The 18,164-nt window shown below is 43.0% G+C and overlaps 1 protein-coding gene across 8 annotated transcripts in view; it reads right to left on the bottom strand.

Moving 5' to 3' along the window:
* DOK5 (docking protein 5) overlaps window positions 1–18,164 on the bottom strand; it is a 514,932-nt gene that overhangs the window by 31,731 nt on the left and 465,037 nt on the right. The window contains exon 1 of one of the 8 annotated variants that reach the window (XM_048963023.1): window positions 2,172–2,684. The exons of 2 other annotated variants lie outside the window; for them this stretch is intronic. In XM_048963023.1, coding sequence (XP_048818980.1) covers window positions 2,172–2,237 — 66 coding nt within the window. In that variant the 5' untranslated portion in view covers window positions 2,238–2,684. Of the gene's footprint in view, window positions 1–2,171; window positions 2,685–18,164 lie in introns of those variants that run through there. 5 more of the 8 variants (XM_048963027.1, XM_048963025.1, XM_048963024.1 and 2 more) reach the window with 5 other exon arrangements.

Here is an 18,164-nt window from a genome sequence, read left to right as displayed (position 1 = left end):
TCCTTCCTGATGCTGTCAGGGCGCAGCAAAGTTGTAAAGTTTCCCACTCTGTGGATTAAGGTTTAGACTATTTTTCACTTCCCATCTCCAGCTCCTGAGTGTTGGAGAGCCCTTCCCAACGCAGCTACCCAAAAAACCAAGCTGTCCCACAGCTCCTCTCAAGGAGCCAACTTCCCATTTGCCATTGAGTAATATTGAACTCAAGCTCTGTCTAATATCAAGCTGCAGCTCAGGCCTCTTCTGCACCGGCTGGGCACACCCACAGCTGATTGAGGAGGAAAAGGCAGCAGGTGAGGAGAGTTACTGGGGCTGTGCTGTGAAGTGGGTGCTGGCAGCTGCAGTGCTGCTTCAGGCAAACATGCTTGTCCTGTATCTGAAGATCTCAGGTTAATCGTAATTAACCCAAGTACCCACTTTCACTTGGATTTCATAAATCAGGACACTGGGCTCTTAAGCAGCTTATAGGGAACACAAGTTACAGGAGGAAGCCTGCAATTGTATTTCAAACGTCTGAGCAATATTTTAAACTGAAAACTTTAAGGAGAAAAAGCTCTACTGTTAACAAAACTGCTTACTCCCAGGTAAGAGGGGCACCAGGACATGAACAGGGCACCTCATGCCCACAGCTCCAGCCTCTGTCACCAGGTAGCAGCTACTGGCTTCCTCCCTTTGGCCAGTCAATGGGACAGCATTTCCAGAGCAAAGGGAAGCCTGGAATGACCAGTTCTGGGCTCTTCACTTTAACAACTCTCTAAGGCACAGTCACTCTGGGACATCTTCACTAAAGCACTTTCTCCATTAATAGGGCTTCCACTCATCTCAGAGCAGATGCACTTTGTTCACACTCCTGCTAGGTTTCACTGCCACAAAATGGAAAGATGTGTCAAAGTTTAATCTTACTTTTTATTCACGCAGGAACAAACTGAATACCAATACATACTCAGTGCTGGAAGGATGGCCATGGTACACTGATCCTGCCAGACTTACTACAGACTCTCTCCAAATGACGTTATCTCCATCTGTCACTGAATCAGATGGTTCTTAAAGAGTGAACAATGCCCAGAAGTGCAGGTACAAGAAAAACAGCATCTTCCCTTTGGTGCAGGAACATATTAAAAACCCAAACAAGTCAGGGAGATGAACACTATAGGTTCTATTGAACATGGGCATGCAAAGAGAATGAAGCTTACTTGTCATCAGCAAACACTTCCCGATGACTAAACACACCTCACAATAAATTTGGATGTAAAACTCACGCTACAAACAATTCAGAACTGCCCAATTAATAACCCATCAGCTGTCAGTAAACACAAGAAATAAGTTGCCTTCCTGTCCTGAGGTGCAGATTCGTTTTTGAAGGCACTCGATAGGCACAAAGCCTCCCTCCGGGCTGAGCTCCCGCACCGCAGGAAGGAGCAGGAGGTGCAGCGGCTCTGGAGGGTCAGAGCGGATGCCCGAGGGGCACCTGCAGCTACTGCCGAAACCAGGAGCTTGTCGTGAAAGCACAAGAACAGACTTAAGTTTAAAATGAAATAAGGAACTAAAGGAGGAATGGGGATCTGGGGATTTTTTATTTTGTCAAACTCTCACGCGATAGTCTTCAAAGCCCTAAAAGGTACCGACAAGATCGACACCTGTCCCACACGGAGCTCAAAACCTCGATGCGTTACAACCCCATCCCAGGAACACCGAGGCAGCTGCAAACCCAGTAACACCGAGGCACCGCAAGGCAAAGCCCCGGCCCTCCCTGCCCCGTTCCCGAGGGCACCTGCAGCCCCGCTCCTCCGGCCATCCTCCTCCTACTCCTCCTTCTCCCCGGCTCTCAGCGCTCCACCACCGGCGGCCCCGGCCCAAAGTTGGCGGCGGGCGGATGCCCGGCTCCGGGTAGCGGCACCTCGGCATCAGCACACCGACCGGGAGAGGAATAGTAAAAAATACACATATATGCATACAGATACGTATACGAGCACGTATGAGACGCGCAGATTCATGCATTTAAGATGCTTTGATTCATCTCCCCCTAGATTTTCACCTCGCCTGCGGAGACACTCGGAGAGCACAGTTTGCAAAAAACAAGACAAAGACAATTACAAGAAAAGGAAAAAAAAAAAAAAAAGAAGAAGAAAACAAATCCCCAAGGCAGGTGCCGCCGGGAGGGGACCAACACTCACCCCCAGCCGCCTGCTCCGGATGCGCACGTAGCCCTGCTTCACGATGTCGTTGAAATTGGAGGCCATCCTTCTCCGGGAAAGTTAGAGGCAGCCGGCGGGGTCGGGGCGGCTCAGGCAGCCCTACCGGCACGGCAGCAGCCTCCGGGAGAACCGCGCCCGCTCCGCTCCGCCCCACCGAGCGCCCCGGCCCCGCGACGGGCAGGGCTGTGGGCAGGGCTGCGCTAATGCCCGCCCCGCGTCCTCCATCGCTCCTCTTCTGAGCCCAGCTGTCCAATTCGTTTCTAAGGAGCAGAATACTGAGGGTTGTCCATTTCTGGGGAGTTGCGTTGAACTGCCCGCTTGGTGCGCGCCGCTCCGCCGTGCCCCTGTTAGCCCGGCTGCAGGAAGGTGGGCTGGCAGTGGTCAGCCCTGCCCTTCTGTGCCGAGGAAACCGCTCCCACCTGCGGTTTTTCTCAGGAAAGTGGGTTTCCCAGAAAGTCTTTCAGATGCCTGAAAGCCTGCCAAGTGGCTCAGCCCCAGCATCTCCTGACGGCCGGTAACCGGAGCTGCGCCCTGCGCTCAGGATGGGGTCCCATGGCACACTTCCCGTCTTGGAAATGTCACACGAGCACGCGCTGCATTTTCCAGCACTGTGTGCTGCTTGCAGTAAGGGATGAGCGCCTGGCGCTGGGCCCGGGGGTTCCCTCCTGCAGCCTCACATCTCCTTTTCCAGGAACGTGCAGACACTGTCAAGCACTGGGGCTCCAAGGACCCTGCTTGCTCTCTGTAGGTTACCTGTTAGTGGTACGCTATAAATACTGTGTCCTGGAAAGAGGAACCGTTCATCTCCTTATCACATCTTTTAATAGCATCCCAATTATAGGCAGTCTGAGGAGGAGGTCAGCCAGATGACTTTGACAATTATCATGCCCTGCAAATGACAAAGTGAGTAGAGAGAAGGCAGGCAGAGCAGAGCAGAGCTCAACAAGGAGGGCACCTCGCACTTGAGCTGAGCACCAGGCAAGGTGGGAATGATGCCTATGTTGATTTGGTCATTCAGTTACTACGAAACTCACTTGTAATAAGACTGGCCCTTTTCTAAATCCATAGCTCCTTCAGATTGGAAACAGTCACAACAGTGCTGGTTGCTCTGTTGTGGGAGCAGCTTGGTGCTTTCTGCTCTTGCTTGAGGTGACTGTGCTTTGCAAGGGTTTACAAAGATATTAATTGACAAGTGGTTATGGAGATAGAGCATAAGGCTTTCTAGCTGAAGGGCTAATTCACTTAGGATGAATGAGACAACTCTGCAGTCTTGTTTCAGATTCTACATTACCATTTTACATTTCCCTCTCCTTTTCACTAATTCACAGAACACATAAAATAACACAGTTAGAAGCAACAAAAGCAGCAACACTCATGAACCAAAACACTCCAGAAATCAGATTATTCTAAGACGAGTCCTTGCACTCAAGAAAAAATGTCCTCAGAAATTGCATATTACAAAGCATATGCACCTCAGTTCAGACCTGCCAAACAGTGTAATCTTCTAAAACATGTTGTATCCAAGAACATGGATAACATCAGTCCCCTGACAGGTTGGATGTCAGTCCTGGCTGAAAGCTCGAGGAGTTGAGATTCCCACCCTGCTGCTCCTTGCAGAGCAGTGTGCATTCAGTGTGTAAACGTATTTCACAATCTCAAGCACCATGAAAACAGCAATGCTGGAAGAATCAAGTGTAGTCTGAAATGAGAGAGCATTTACTTTGATTTCACAGATATTTGTGACAGGAAACAAATTACAGAACCACTTTAGGTGTCTTTTCAGCAATTTTGGGCTTTGCTTCTAATCCCCCCCAGTGCCCATAGACACATCCCACCGAGTTGGTCAGCAGCAGTGCGCTGCTGCAGGTACACACATCCCTAAGAGCTCTGCTAATTAAAGGCAGACTTAATCCTGTGCTCATTCTTTGATGAATTAGGATATTAGTGTCCATTTATGATTCGCCTTTGAACAACCCAAATCCCTCACGCGTGCTATAGTTCAAAGAGAAAATGCATTTTAATTTCCATGTGTGCAACACGCTTCAAGAACGTGCCAGAAAATCTCATTGCTTGGGTTTTCAGCCTGCTGCCATCACTGTGAAACAAAACTGCTGACCAGGTTTTCAATACTGATACAAATGAGTTCTCTTGTTGTTTTGACAGCTGTGCTTCCCATTCCCTGGGGCTTATGGACCATCAGCACTCCCTGTAAGGAAATGCTGCCCCATTATCTTTATCCCAAACTGTACAAAACCTTTTCAATAAGCTGTCCTTGATATGTAAATTCTTCTCCTTTTAATGGCAATGTTATTTACGTACACTTCTTTTTTCAGGGGTCACTTTGAAGTACCAGACTGCTGCTAATAGCTTAAGTGGATTGTTACTGCTTTCTCATCTCACAGTGCCATGTCACCATACTGCCCTGCAATGAGCTGCCTCACTTTGGAGGCTCCAAAACTGGAAATGGCTGGTATGCATTTTCACTGAAAATGAAGGGATCCATTTTTTTTTCCAAATGCCATACTGACATTTGCAAAAGAAGCCGTGTTCACCTCTCTGTATTTGAAGCATGTCATCCTCTGTGTTTGCAGTGTGGTTTCATCAGCCTAAAGGTGACGTGTGGCAAAGATGGCTGGGTTGTACTGCAGGTAGGGGAGCTGCAGAGCCCACTGGAAGGAAGCAGCATTTTCTGGTACTCGTGCACACAGATGGAGCTGCTACAAACCTGACTAAGAAAGGTCCTGATGTGATCACCCTGAAATTATTTTCTGGAAATGTACAACATGCATCAATAGTTTGTTGGGTTTTTTTTATTAAAAGGTCCCATAGCATTTTGTTTCCATAAGGTCAGGATGCCAACATTTTCCCACTATTCTTTTGATTTTTCAGAGTATTTTAGAAATGATAACATCACAGTGAAGTGCTCTGACCTTATCAAGTGCTCGGAGGTTAGCAGAATGCAATATCTCACATGCAGTACCTCCCTGAAGAGCCTTTGACATTCCTTTTCCTATTTCTGCTTTGGTGTGAGACAAATTTTTGACATTTCATTTTTATTTTTGTGGAAATTGTGAGTTTGGACTAATTCTACCTGCAAGGAAATGCAGCTGATAATGAGCAAAAATAAAAAGGGATCATTGCTTATAAAAAAGTGCTGCCTTGGTTTTGTTCGCTTTACTAATCTGTTGCAAACCCTGAAATCCTCTTTGTGCAAAGCAAAATCTGTCGGGTTGCCTTGGATGATTAAGCAAACCTTGGCCTGTTTAATTCTGAAAAATGGAAATGAGTTTACTTGGAATTTACCCTACTTTGCAGTGCAGGGATTGGTTTTGTCACCTCTCTGTGGCTCGTCCCCCTGCTGAGATTCATGAGACTGAGCATCCCACCCCCATTACATAACATGGGCACAGAGTTACTCACACCATAAATGCCCATCAGTGTGAGCAGACAATAATCAATGTTTAATGACAATAAATAAGCCATTAAGCAGGCCAGTGTGTAATTTTGCATAGCAGCAGTGCAGTATCTGGCAGTACCTTACCTCTGTGCTACTCACTCCAGTGATTTTGCTTCGTGCAGAGCGAGGCAGGGAGAGGCAGAAAAGGGAGAGGGAGGAGGGAACAGCAAATGAAATGCATCTGTTTATTGAAACCCTGGTTCTGACTGTAATATTTTGTCCCTAACAAAATTACTGTCAACGCAATGCATGTTAAGATAGAAATAAATATATAGTGAGTGAATCTGCAGGCCAAGTGAATGCAGGGCAGCGTTAGATTCTGAACAACCAACATTCATTTTGCTTGCTTTGTGTTTCAGTGACTGATACGTTTAAGCAACTTTTTCATTCTCATTTTCCTGCAGACATACATCGAGGGCCTTCCTGCCTCTGCAGAACACGGCTGTGGGGATTAAGCAGGACGGAGTGGCAGGTCATGAGGTCACCATCCATCCTTCCTGTTCCTATACGTAATTTATCAGAGCCTGCAGTGTATCAAAGCACAGCTCTGGGATTGACAGCTCGCTCTGATCTTTGGCTGTGGAGGAGCTGGAGTGATGGAGCCTGTGTAATTGCAGCCTTCCTGGCTGCATGTTTGATATTTCCTGTACCAGGCAGCACAGGAATGCTGCTTCCAGCATAGGTCCCAAAAAACACAACTGGGCATAGCAGTGCAATGGGGAGGACTTATTCACATCTATAAGCTTGGACTTGGGCTGCTCGGATCTCTCTCTTAGGTCAATTTCTTGGTCAATTCTGCAGTCAAGGGGTGAAATCCTGCTCTAAAAGCCCTGAATGGCCCAACTGGCACTGATAATCAACTGACACCCCTGGGACAAGGCAACCTCTTCCAAGGCAGTGAAAGACTTCCTCAAGACTCAAATTGCTGCCAGAAAGCAATCCCCCACGTTTCAGATTAAACCCAGATATTAAGACTTGTACTTCAAAATTTAGATGGAAGCTTCTTTACATCATATCACATTTTTAAATGTTTCTGAATTTGACTTCAGTGCACATATTTGTGGATATTCCAATAGTGATTGATTCCAGTGAAATTTATTTCCCATTGTTTTGCCCTAAATACTAATTACTGAGCTAATGTCAAGATAATTTGATGTCTATGTTAACAACATGTCTACAAGGCAAACTCTTATCTTGTCTCAGTGCGTATTTATTGCTGCACATCTACTGAAAATTTATGCATGAAAGTTTTTTTGATCTTTTTGTTGCTGTTAAATGAAGTAGAAATAACTATATATTCTAATTATAGTATTTGCAGATGGCATTTGGAAAAGATATCAAATAGAGTCAGTTTGCAATGCAGAGTTTGATATTTTGTGTGCTGCCTCCTGTAATCAGTAGATCTGGGGATGGATTGTAATGTTTCTTCGTGTAGTTATGCAGTGAAATTTGTGTGAGCATTTCCCAGAACTGGGCACCTGAATAAAATGAATGTACACAAAAGGAAATATCATTCAGCACTGCAGCATGACTTGCAGGTAGGAGAAGCCAGGGCTCTCGCTGAGCCATGCATGTTGGAGCTATTGAAAGGGGAAGATATGGAGGATGGATTCTATTCGCCACGCCATCCTCCCAGTATGTCAGTCCCTTTGCATGGAAGGTGAAAGAAGAGTTGTGCTTTGTGATGTGCTGAAAAGCCAAAGCAAGCTCATCCCCTTTATGAGAAAGACAAACTACTAAGAAAGAATGATGTCTGTATCACAGGAGCTCTATGCTGCAGTTCTGGAGAAGACAGCTAGCTGCAGAGAGCTGAGACAAGAGGCTGCATCACCTCCTCTTGCACGTACAATTGGGAAACCTCAGTTCACATGAGAGAACCTGCTCCCCACTTCTTTGAAAGGGCAGCCACATTGATGGGTTTCCTTGTGAACTTTGAAGATGGAAATTCAAAACAGCCATTACAGAACAAAGACCAGCTCAAATGAGGCAGACACCAGGGCAGCACGTTGTTCTTTTTATTACACAGGAACTAATCTAGAATTTCTATTTCACTACAGCAGTGGTGATCAGACTATTCATAACTCCACAACCACACGGTGAGAGGCTCTCTTTGGAACACAGATTTTGCAGATTTCTGCTAACTATCCAGCAACTGCAAGTGCTTCAAACTGAATCGCTACTGACCTTTCTTTGTGAGCCACAATGTATTAATTGCATTTGCACTGAGAAGCTGTAGTCTTACCGAAGATTTAAAGCAACGTGGTTGGGTTCAGTTCCTAATACGGTGGCAGTATCAGCCACAGGGCTTCCTAGTCTCTCTTTCTAAACTGCACCCACAGCCTGGTATAGAAAAGAGAAAGGCTTCCCAAAGCTACAGGGCTTGGCAGGTTTCCATGCTCTGGGTCAGCAATAGCAGGAACTCATCACACTCCTTACACTGCCCAGGGGCCGTAGTTTGAGATTTTGAGGAGGAGATTCCAGCACTGGTATAGATTTTAACTAATTTATTTTATTTTAGATTTAGATTTTCTAGATTTTAACCTAAAATAAAAGGTTGCCAAAGAGTTCAATTTCAATTATGTGTCAGCTCCCTCCAAACCAATGTGAAGAAGCCAGGTCTTCTGACTGTCAGTACAAATATTTGTTTACCACTGCCCAAAGTTTATGAGGTTTTCTAACACAGCTGCCATAAACTGAACATCTGACTGAACTGGGTGGGCTACACAGACCTTCCTCATGCAGTTACTTCCCTGAGGAACAGAGAGGAATGACTCAGTGCCCAATTATCCTTGATTTTCATGCAATTTACACAGAAAACATTGTAAATTGCATCTCTCATGTAAATTATTTTAAATGAGTATTCATTAACACAGGTGACTTTTCTTGCCAAGCCTCAGCTGGCTCTGGGGACTCATCCGTTGTCCTAAATGGGGATATACACAGTGACTAACAGGAGCAGGAAGGGGGAGAAAAGCCCAGGCAGAAGCATACAAAGAGCACTCATTCATAAACAAAAACAGAGACAACTTGAGAGACACGCACTGCACAACATTAACATGTCTTGTCAGCAGTGTATTTATTTCCTTACTGACATTTAAATGTTAGATTAATTCCAATTTAACTCTGGCATCTGTGGCTGGACTCATCTATCACTTTATTTCAACACTCTTCCAGTAAATAGTTTACAAAACATTTAAAATGTTCAGTGGATATTAACAATATGTGAATTTGAGTAGAGAAAAGGACTAGGGTAGGAGGTTGTAAGTTATTAAAAAACAATATACAAAACATACAATTACATATATACAGAGGATCAGGGCCAGCAGAGCAGGCCAGGCTGCGTCCAACCAATGCTTTGCAAAGTATCTGAAAGCTAAAGACAAGTACATCCTCTGTGCACTTTTGATATGCTTCAGCATTGTACATTCTTTGACCAAATTCAATTTCCCTTTAAATAGATTATATTCACTTCTCCTTTGAAAGCTTAACTACTGAATTAACTCAATTCCTGTACAACGTGGGTGCTTTGGGCAGGTATAGCTCTCTTCCTCTACTTTATGCTTTAGCCAATAACCAACCATCCTGATAATTACCTACTCACTTCCTAATTGATCTTTTTCCATACATTTCAGTAAACAACAGGAAATTGGATGGAAGGATTTCATGTACAATTTATGATCAAACTAAACATGCCATCTGTCTTACTGTATTGAAATGCAAATTGTTGTCTTTCAGAGCGAGTCCTTAGGAATCTTTGCACTCAACCTCAATCTTTTTTCGTTCAAAAAAAGCTAGGGTCAAAAGAATGGGGGAGAAAAAGTCATTTTTAAATGGTGTCTGATCTTGCTGTAACAACAGTACCTGTCCCTTTTGGATTGCCAAAGCTTGAAGCAGGAGTGAAATCCTGGCAGCATGCTCTGCTCTGGACACTGTTGCAGGACTTCTGGGCATCACTTTCATGCTTCAGAAAGAGTTGGTATGTATTGGGCTTTCTAGAATAACTTAAGTAAGCCAGCAATTAATGAATTTCCAGTGAGATTTGTGTACCTAACTGTCAGGTTCCTCCGAGAGCCCATTTGTTACATTTTGAAGGAGGCTTTTGCGACATTCAGGGTGAGAATTCAGACTTTCTCCATTCTGCTGCAGACACGGAAGGTTTCAGGCAAGGCTGCAAGGTGCCATCAGCAGAACGAGGGACAACCCTGCTCCAGAAATGTGCCTGGCTCTGAGGCATGGCAGTAAGGAAGCACCTGCCTGACCAGGCAGCATACTTTCCCTGTAAGGAGGCACTGCACTCTGTCCCTCCTTGCAGGTTACTCATGGGAAGGAGTCATGTCCCTCCTGCACATCTCCAAATCTCCTCTTGGTGACCTTTGACCCTGAACATTAAGATGCTGCAGCCCTGACTCACCAAGAGCCATATCTGTGAACTCAATGTAAAGCAGTTGCTTTGCACTGAATTAATGTATGAATTAATGTATGAATTAATGGCCTGACTCACATCGTGGTGCTTGCTGTGCTGGGGCCATGGCTGTTTCAGGTCCTAAATTCTGTGGATGACAGTTGAATAATTCTGAGGCCTGTTTCATTCCTGATCAATAGCATTTGTTCTGAGTTTTTCATGGAGAAAACAGTGTCAGCTTATTGTAATTTTATTACAGGTTTTTCTTTAGAGTCTCAGTGAATCTAAACCAGCAGATTTCCATTCCCTTCCACTGAATGATATTGCACCAGTGGACAAGTTAGCCTTTAGCTTTTGCCTTGAAAGCCATCCTTTGTGAAGCCTGACTCTTGCTGCAAACTAAGGACATCAAGAGATTGTCCACAACTAACCTTTTACTGCAGGAATTCACATGGGATCTAAAACTTTAATTCAGGAGGTTCCCAAGCAACAACTTGCAAGCTGCCAGGGCAGACCACATGGCCAACAACTTATTGTCTGCCAGCTTCACTGTAAGGAGGTTCCTCAGAAAGATCTGGATAGGTGAATAATTCTTTGTGGCAGCTTACTGCCTCTTTTTGGGAGCTCTTGCCACTGCTCATAGGACCAGCAGTGCATCTGTCACCTGGTGGAAACACAGGCACTGATTTCTGTCCCCATTGCCTGGCCTGGCACAGTGCTGGTGATGTGGAGCATGAGAAGGTCAGAGCACTTGGTGAACTTTAAGCCTGCCTGGTACCACTGATAGATTGGTAAAACTGAAGAGCTTTATGGGGAAAAAAACCCCCAAAACCTCTAATTCCCAATTGTGGTTCAGTTCAGGATAACAAAAGTGCTTATATTTAGTCATGGAAATAAATAATGCATGAGTGTTACCATGGCATTTTAGCAGCATTTGGGCCTGAAACAGGCGTTGCTGTCATCCCTTCTCAGTCTGTTCAAGCCTTATACTTTGTGACAGTTCATTTCCTTAACATTAAACTTTAACCGAATGTTATTTCCTTTTATGAAAATCAGTGATTTCCATTAAGTTTGCTTGGGCTGGATTTGCTAAGGAGCATTTGTGTGTAATATTTAGTGTCATCCTAAAGCTACTCATCACATTTTCTTCGTTTCAAACTGCAGAAGGAATGTTTGCCAATAAAATAAAACGTATAATTGTAAATCTAATTGCTCATATTGTTTTCATAAATATGCTTGCCAACTGGTTATTTTCATGAGAAAAACACATATGTCCAATTACTTGTTTTTAAAGGTCCAGTTGTGAGATTTCTAGCTTTAAAAGTGTTGTCAGTTGCTAATTTGTTGACTACAGTTCTTCAGCATTTTTCCACCATGAGCTTTTTTCTGTATGTATCGGTCTTAAATTAAGCAAGTTGACAGTATGGCAGTGCTAACAACTGCTTGAAAACACTGGTGGAATAAAACACACTAAAACACACCAGGTGGAATCTGTAAGTCCATTTAAATACATTCAGGTATTGGTGCCACCTCTCAAGCCTGGACTGCAACAGCTGGGAGAACCTGAAGGTTCTTAATGCCCCAGCTCCCTCTTAGTATCACCACTGAATATTTTTTTGTTTTGTAAATTACCTTTCTAGGCCTTTCAGAGGAATAACACGACCCAGAGCAGGGCTCGTCCTGCACCACCTCTTACTGATTAGAGTCAGACGATTTACGACCAGAGCTTTGATTTCGGTTTTCATCCAGGTCTGCACATCTCTTAATGGATAACTCAGCCCCAGACAAGTTTAATAATTCCGGACCACATTTCCCAACTATCTTTCTGTAATTTCTGAATGTGTTTTACTTTAACCTTGCGTTCTAGAAGAAAAAAGTAATAATTTAACAGGCGGAAAAATTATTATATGTATTTATGTTGACTTCACTTCTGACAGTGTTTAAGGACATTCAGCTAATGCTACCAGCTAAGCAGAATGAAAAACTGAGCTGACGTGTACTTAGCAATGCCAGACTTCAGCAGAAGCACCATTAGCAACTATAAAATACCATCATATATAAAACATAATGGACAGAAGGGCAGAGCAGGGAGCAATACTGTCCGAGACCTCAGCTACAAGGACAGCAATTTTAACCTGCTTAGGATGGTGAAAAGCCATTGGAATGTCCTCAGGTACAGACATCCGGATAACAGAAATCCATCAAGCCAAGAAAACTTGCTGTCTTTCATTTTCCAAAGCTAAGCAGCCATACCATGCACAAAAAGCTTTTTGACCAACGCAGCCATTTTCCATATAAACATCAAATGGTAACTTGTGAGTGTATGCACCTTGAAAGTGTTGTAAGGAATGGATTGAGATGGGGAATATTTTTACCAATAAATACAGGAGAGGGAAAAACTTATTTCTATTATTATTATTTATTCCTAAGGATATTTGGCCAAAAAAAATTGCTCAAAGCTAAGGAACTACAATGCTAAATGCAGTATGATGAAGCTGAAGAGGGCTCCTGAAACAAATAATGAGATTTAAGGAGGGTTTTAGGCTCATTGCTTCAGTGAAACTGAATAACTGCAAACAACCACAATGACGGTGCCTTTCACTTGCAGAAAACTTCTTGCAGTTAACAGTAATTACAATATATGTGACAAATGAACTCAGAGCAATCTAATGTATATTAGATTCAGGTAAGAGCAAATATTACTCTACTGCTTAGTCTTAATGGTTTCCATAGGAGGAATTTTAGAATCAGTTAGACAAAAGGAGTATTAAGATGTAGCCACTGTAACTTCAATCGAACTTCAGTTTGATTCCCCCTGGTACCGCAGAGGTGATCCAACTTCACGGCCCGTGGTGAAATTAAAGAGAAAAAGAAACGCTCAGAAATAATATTTCTGCCTCACATTAATTCCCTGTAATTCTCATTCACTGTGGCCACAGCCCTTGAGGTTGCACTTTAATAATAAAAAGCAAGAAAAAAACCAAAATCTGCTGTGTTCCCAGCTCTATTCTGTTGACAACACATAAATATTGCATATTATACATTTCCCATTTTCTCTATTGCTGCATGGAGAAAAACAGTTGCTTGCTGAAGCTTAACCCAAAGAAGCAATTAAGAGAAAAACTTAATGAAGCGGTGTGCTAATGAGACTAACAGTCTGTGGCAACAGCAAATCGGCAGCTATGTGGCTTTCTTGGTGTCCATCCGCAGCTCTGAAATTCACCCTGCATCTCACAGAATCACAGGGTTGGAAGGGACCTCAAGGATCACGAATCTCCAACCCCCAGCCACAGGCAGGACCACCAACCTCCCCACTTAATGCTATACCAGGCTGCCCAGTGCCACCCAGATGTGATTGCTCTCCCCATGGTGTGCATCCAGATTGACCGACCCCACTGCCTTTCCTTAAGACACAACCACCCTTGTATCATTATTTTTACCATTATGATACTGAGGAATCCTGGTTCTTGCCCTGACCTCCCCACCTTAAAACTGGTGCAAATACTAGCAAGAGGGTTTTTGCTTTTGTGGTCTTATAAAGTTTACAGCCTTTTGATGCTTCAGTGCAGTACTTTGTTTGAAAGCAAGAGCCAGAAGCAGAGTCAACATTTGGGATCTTCTACCTCAAAGACACACTGCAAACAAACTTCTTGGTGTCCGAGAGTTTGCTCAAGGGAAGAATGTGCATTTCTATTCTCCAGCACACTGTGAGGGGCCAGAGGAGACACTACATGCCTAACTTATGCTTCAGAACATGTTTGATTACAAGAAGTCCTGTGTAGATACATGTAAATATGCATCAGGTGGATAAATATGGCATCTCAGACAGATCCCTCTCTTGCAATTATTCTTTCAAATGAGGCTATTTCATTTGCTCCAGATTTTCACCTGTGACTGCAGAGACATTTCTGTCGTGATCTGTGTGGGAGTTTGTTTGTGTCTGCTCGAAAGTCAGAGGTGCCACAACAGTTGGAAAATGCCTCAGTAGAACATCTGCTCTTTTGCACCATTTTTATTCAACATTCTGTCCTGAAAACATAGATGTCATTGCTAGGATGGATGATTGATATGCAATAGGATGGCTTAAGCCTGAAAGCTGAATTTTCTATACAGATTTTAAAATAGTGCAATTAAGACGGACTGTCATGAAGTGATTAATACCACCAGGTGCCCATCATTTCTTTTAGTCATAGCAGAGCAGCCCATCAATCTGAAATCTGTTAGGTCACAGTAAGTGTCACTTGCTCCCATGTTTTCCTTAGGGCCCAAGAATCAGTCTTTATAGAGAAATCGATACTGAGTGGGGTTGTGAATGCCTTCAGACTAATCAAAAGCATGGGTGATGTGAGCGGGGAGAAGGATTTCATTAAAGTTAACAAATTATTGGTGTGACGTGATGGTATGGTGTTAAATGGATGTCACAGTGCAGACAGCTCGTGTTTAAAAAAGTACTCATTACATTTTGCCCTGGAGTAATGATTTATGCGATTAGGGTGTTTTCTTGATCTAATCTCTCTTCCTGTCTTAAGATTTTGTACTGCCAACCATCTTCGTTATCATGGAACACCCTCAATGCAAAATTTATAGCAATAGTCTAATCCCCAGGAAGGTAATATTCCACATGAATGCTTAATTTCAGCAATGCTACACCAGAGCTACATTCACGGATTCTTTAAGGATCTTTATTATACAGGTTTTTTAGTAAGCTGAAATTCTCCTCACATTAAATTCTTCTCAGCCCACTCTTTGGTTTTCAGTCCCCTTCACGTTATGAGGAATGGAGCATCAGTGAACTGAATCATCAGGCTTTGAAACCACAATGTGATGCTACATTTTGTGATGAATATGTACATAAGTGTGTACCAGAAGCCCAGTACTTGCCTCTTAAGCCACGAGACGGCCGTTGAGCAGTCATTCTTCACCAGTATCCTATACCAGTTCTAAATGAGACTGAGTACAGCAGCATCTGCCTGCATATTCTTAGACATTTCGGAGAATAGAAAGACTGTATAATTAACAAGTCAGCACCCTGCAACTACCCTGAGGCAATGCAGGAGCTAAAAATGACTGGAGAAACGCAAGGAGTGGCAGAAGGACTGGTTAAGATCATTCAGAAAAAGAATGTGCATGAAAGAATTGAGTGGAACTGTTGTCTTAGTAACCCTCTAGAAGAAGGAAAGCATTCTGGAAAGTTGGCATCCAGTCACCAGAACATCTGCACACCAGGGCAGGTTGGTGAGTCCTGTGTAAGCACCTGGAAATACCTGGCACAGACTGATGGAATCGAGCTAGCACCAGGCTAGACAGATCAAATAAAAGGTTTGCCTTCTCCTTATGCCTTCAACTTCCCCAGGAAAAACAGAAAAATAAAAACATTGGGTTAAGGCCTCTTCTATTTTGGGCTGGATTTGTAAGTGCAAACAGTACAGAATGAGAGAACAGAAGGAAGCTTGACCAGGCTGACTGCTGCCTCCCCCCAAACACCACTGTGCTGTGGTGCTTTAGGTTCCCCCTATCTTGGCAGGTACTGCAGCTCACTGCCAACCAAAATCAGGCACCACAAAGTGGGGGTAGTGGCAGGGTACATGCTGTTGGCACATCTGAAAGGATTTTCAGCATTATAGATTTGTAGCAGAAAAAATTGTCATCAAAATATTAAATAAGAAAATAGGTTCAAGGGATGAGCGGTGCTAAAGCTCTCTCTGTCGTGGAAATGTGTTCTGCAATTACAATTTGTTAAAAATGCATGCTTTCCTCCAGGCTAAAGCATGTGCGGTAATTCAAGCTACCTTTGTGGATACTCACAGGAGGAAAAGAAAAAAAGAAAGAAAAAAATCCCTCTGATTTGAAAATGAATCTTCAATAATAAAATTATTCTTTTAAGACCCCCACTGTTATTTTAAAAGTGCAATTAACATTCCAAACAGAAAGATTTGAATGATTGAAACGATCTCTTACGAACAGTCCTTCATAAACATGTCCATACCTCATTAGCCTGCTCTGCAAATAGCAGAGCTCCACAAGCACTCGCACAACAAATAATCTTTGCAGTGGCACTTTGTTCTTCAGTGATCTGAAGTATTGGTTTAATGGCCAGTTATGAATTTCAGATCATCTGTGATCCCTTGCTGAAATTTTGAATGGTGAGAATGGTGTTTGCAAGCCCGAAATTCAGATGGCTTTGGTGGTTTAAGTGTAGAAGCAAGTTAATAAGTCATAAAAAATGCTACATGATGAACACGGCACCTCAATTTACATTCAAATCTGACTTCTGGTCTAAAACAGAAGGCAAAGCAATTAACCAGCAAAGGCGTTAACTGCTTGGGTTATTTACTGCATAATGAGCAAATGCATCCACCCGCCACTTTGTTTTGCAAAGCAGTTTTTCATTTCCATTTTTCATTTACTGTTAATGCATTCCTAACTTTGGGTTCTCTTTACCATTTCGGTGATTAACAACAGGGATCAGACGTTGCCTTCAGTTGTTCCACAAGAACAGAAAAGTTATTCTGGGAGCAGCATTTGGCCCGTTGCAACTCCTGACAATTTATGTAAAACGTAAAACAATTTATTGCAATGGAAAGGATTTTATGTTTGAATTTGGCCCACTTGGTTTTCCTGACTCCTGTTGTGGTGGTTTTTCTTGTGGGCAGTTTGGTGAGCTGGAGAAAACACCATTTTAAAATATACCTCATCTGCTAATGTCCTTGAGGAGCTCTCACCCAAAAGCATCCCACTGGTTTTCAGTGCCCCAGATCTCAGGTAAGGAGCTACAGGAAACTGCAGCCCTGGTGAGCAGAAGGGCTGATCCACGTGGATGCAGACTGCTATGGAAGGGTTGCTAATGGCATTCAGTTCCCACTGATCTGAACCATCGTCCCATGGAACTGAGTCATCAGCGAAGCTGATGTATAAATGAGAAATGGAGAGTTATTCAGGCACACACTCAGAATACCTTGATGAATGTTTGACTGTGAGAACAAGTGAGAAATGTGGTCTGCTGAACAGCACTTTTCCTGAGAGGGCAAATGTCTTATGCCTAAATGCCAGTCCAGTTTTATTGCCTTTGCACAGAAGAGCAAAAACACGTGCTTACTGAATGAGAGGAGCAATAGGATTCAATACGGGTTAATTGCCAGCTTCCATGTCAGAATCAAAAATAGCAAGAAATAAAGTGCAAGAAAGCTAAAAGCAAAGAACTTTGTGTTGTGAAATGAATGAAAACTATAACAAACTGCAACACTCTGGATAGCTGTTTTCATGTGCGTCATCTGCAGAGCGCTGCTCTTTGCTGAAATTAAATACCAGTGAAGAATTTGCCAGCTGTGCAGCAAGTATCTCACACCAAGGGCAGGAACACACAGACAAACAACAAGGCTTTGGAGTGGCTAGTCTAATTGCATTCTATGCCGTTCACTAAGGAATAATTTACTTACTAATAATGTAAATTAGATCAATTACTATTTTCATTTGTATAAAGCCATTATTATTATTAATAATACAGTTCATCCTTACAGAGAGGAAGCACACCTGTTTTTTCCTCTAACTCCAGAAGACCTTGGACATGATTAATGCTCAGTGTAGGTATAAATGCTTTTCATCTCACACCTGGAATTACTGGGTTCTGTGTTTGTTTTTCATCAATAAATTTGCATGCAAATTAGAGTTCTCTTTCAGTGGAGCCTGGCTTATCTTCCAGTTTACCTGTGTACTGAATCTGTTCTGAGATACAGAATTTCAGATCCATTCACAGAAAAGCTCTCTGCAAGTCGTTCTGTGAATTTACTGAAGCTATATTATTCAGGACAGATTTTTATTGCTCCCATTTTCACTTTTTCGTGTATGGCTGACTCAGGTTTTAAAATTTGGAATGGAATGGTTTTGTATTTTCTGTTTTGTTGTTGTTTTAATTATTATTCATATTTTGTACCAGCAGTAGCTACAGTTATGAAGAAAATCACGCCAATGTATTTCTAAGGACAGTGTATTTCTGTTACTTCTCCCCTTGCATTGCCAGGTATATTTTTTTCTGATTTTGTAAAGAGAATTATGTAACAAATTTGAGTTCACTTGATTGGGAGCATTGAAGCAGGGCTGCACTATCAAATGGAAA

The sequence above is a fragment of the Lagopus muta genome, chromosome 16 (assembly GCF_023343835.1).
Source record: "Lagopus muta isolate bLagMut1 chromosome 16, bLagMut1 primary, whole genome shotgun sequence".
NCBI classification, from domain to species: domain Eukaryota; kingdom Metazoa; phylum Chordata; class Aves; order Galliformes; family Phasianidae; genus Lagopus; species Lagopus muta.
Note: the sequence above shows the minus strand (reverse complement) of the source record. Positions and strands in the feature narration are given on the sequence as shown.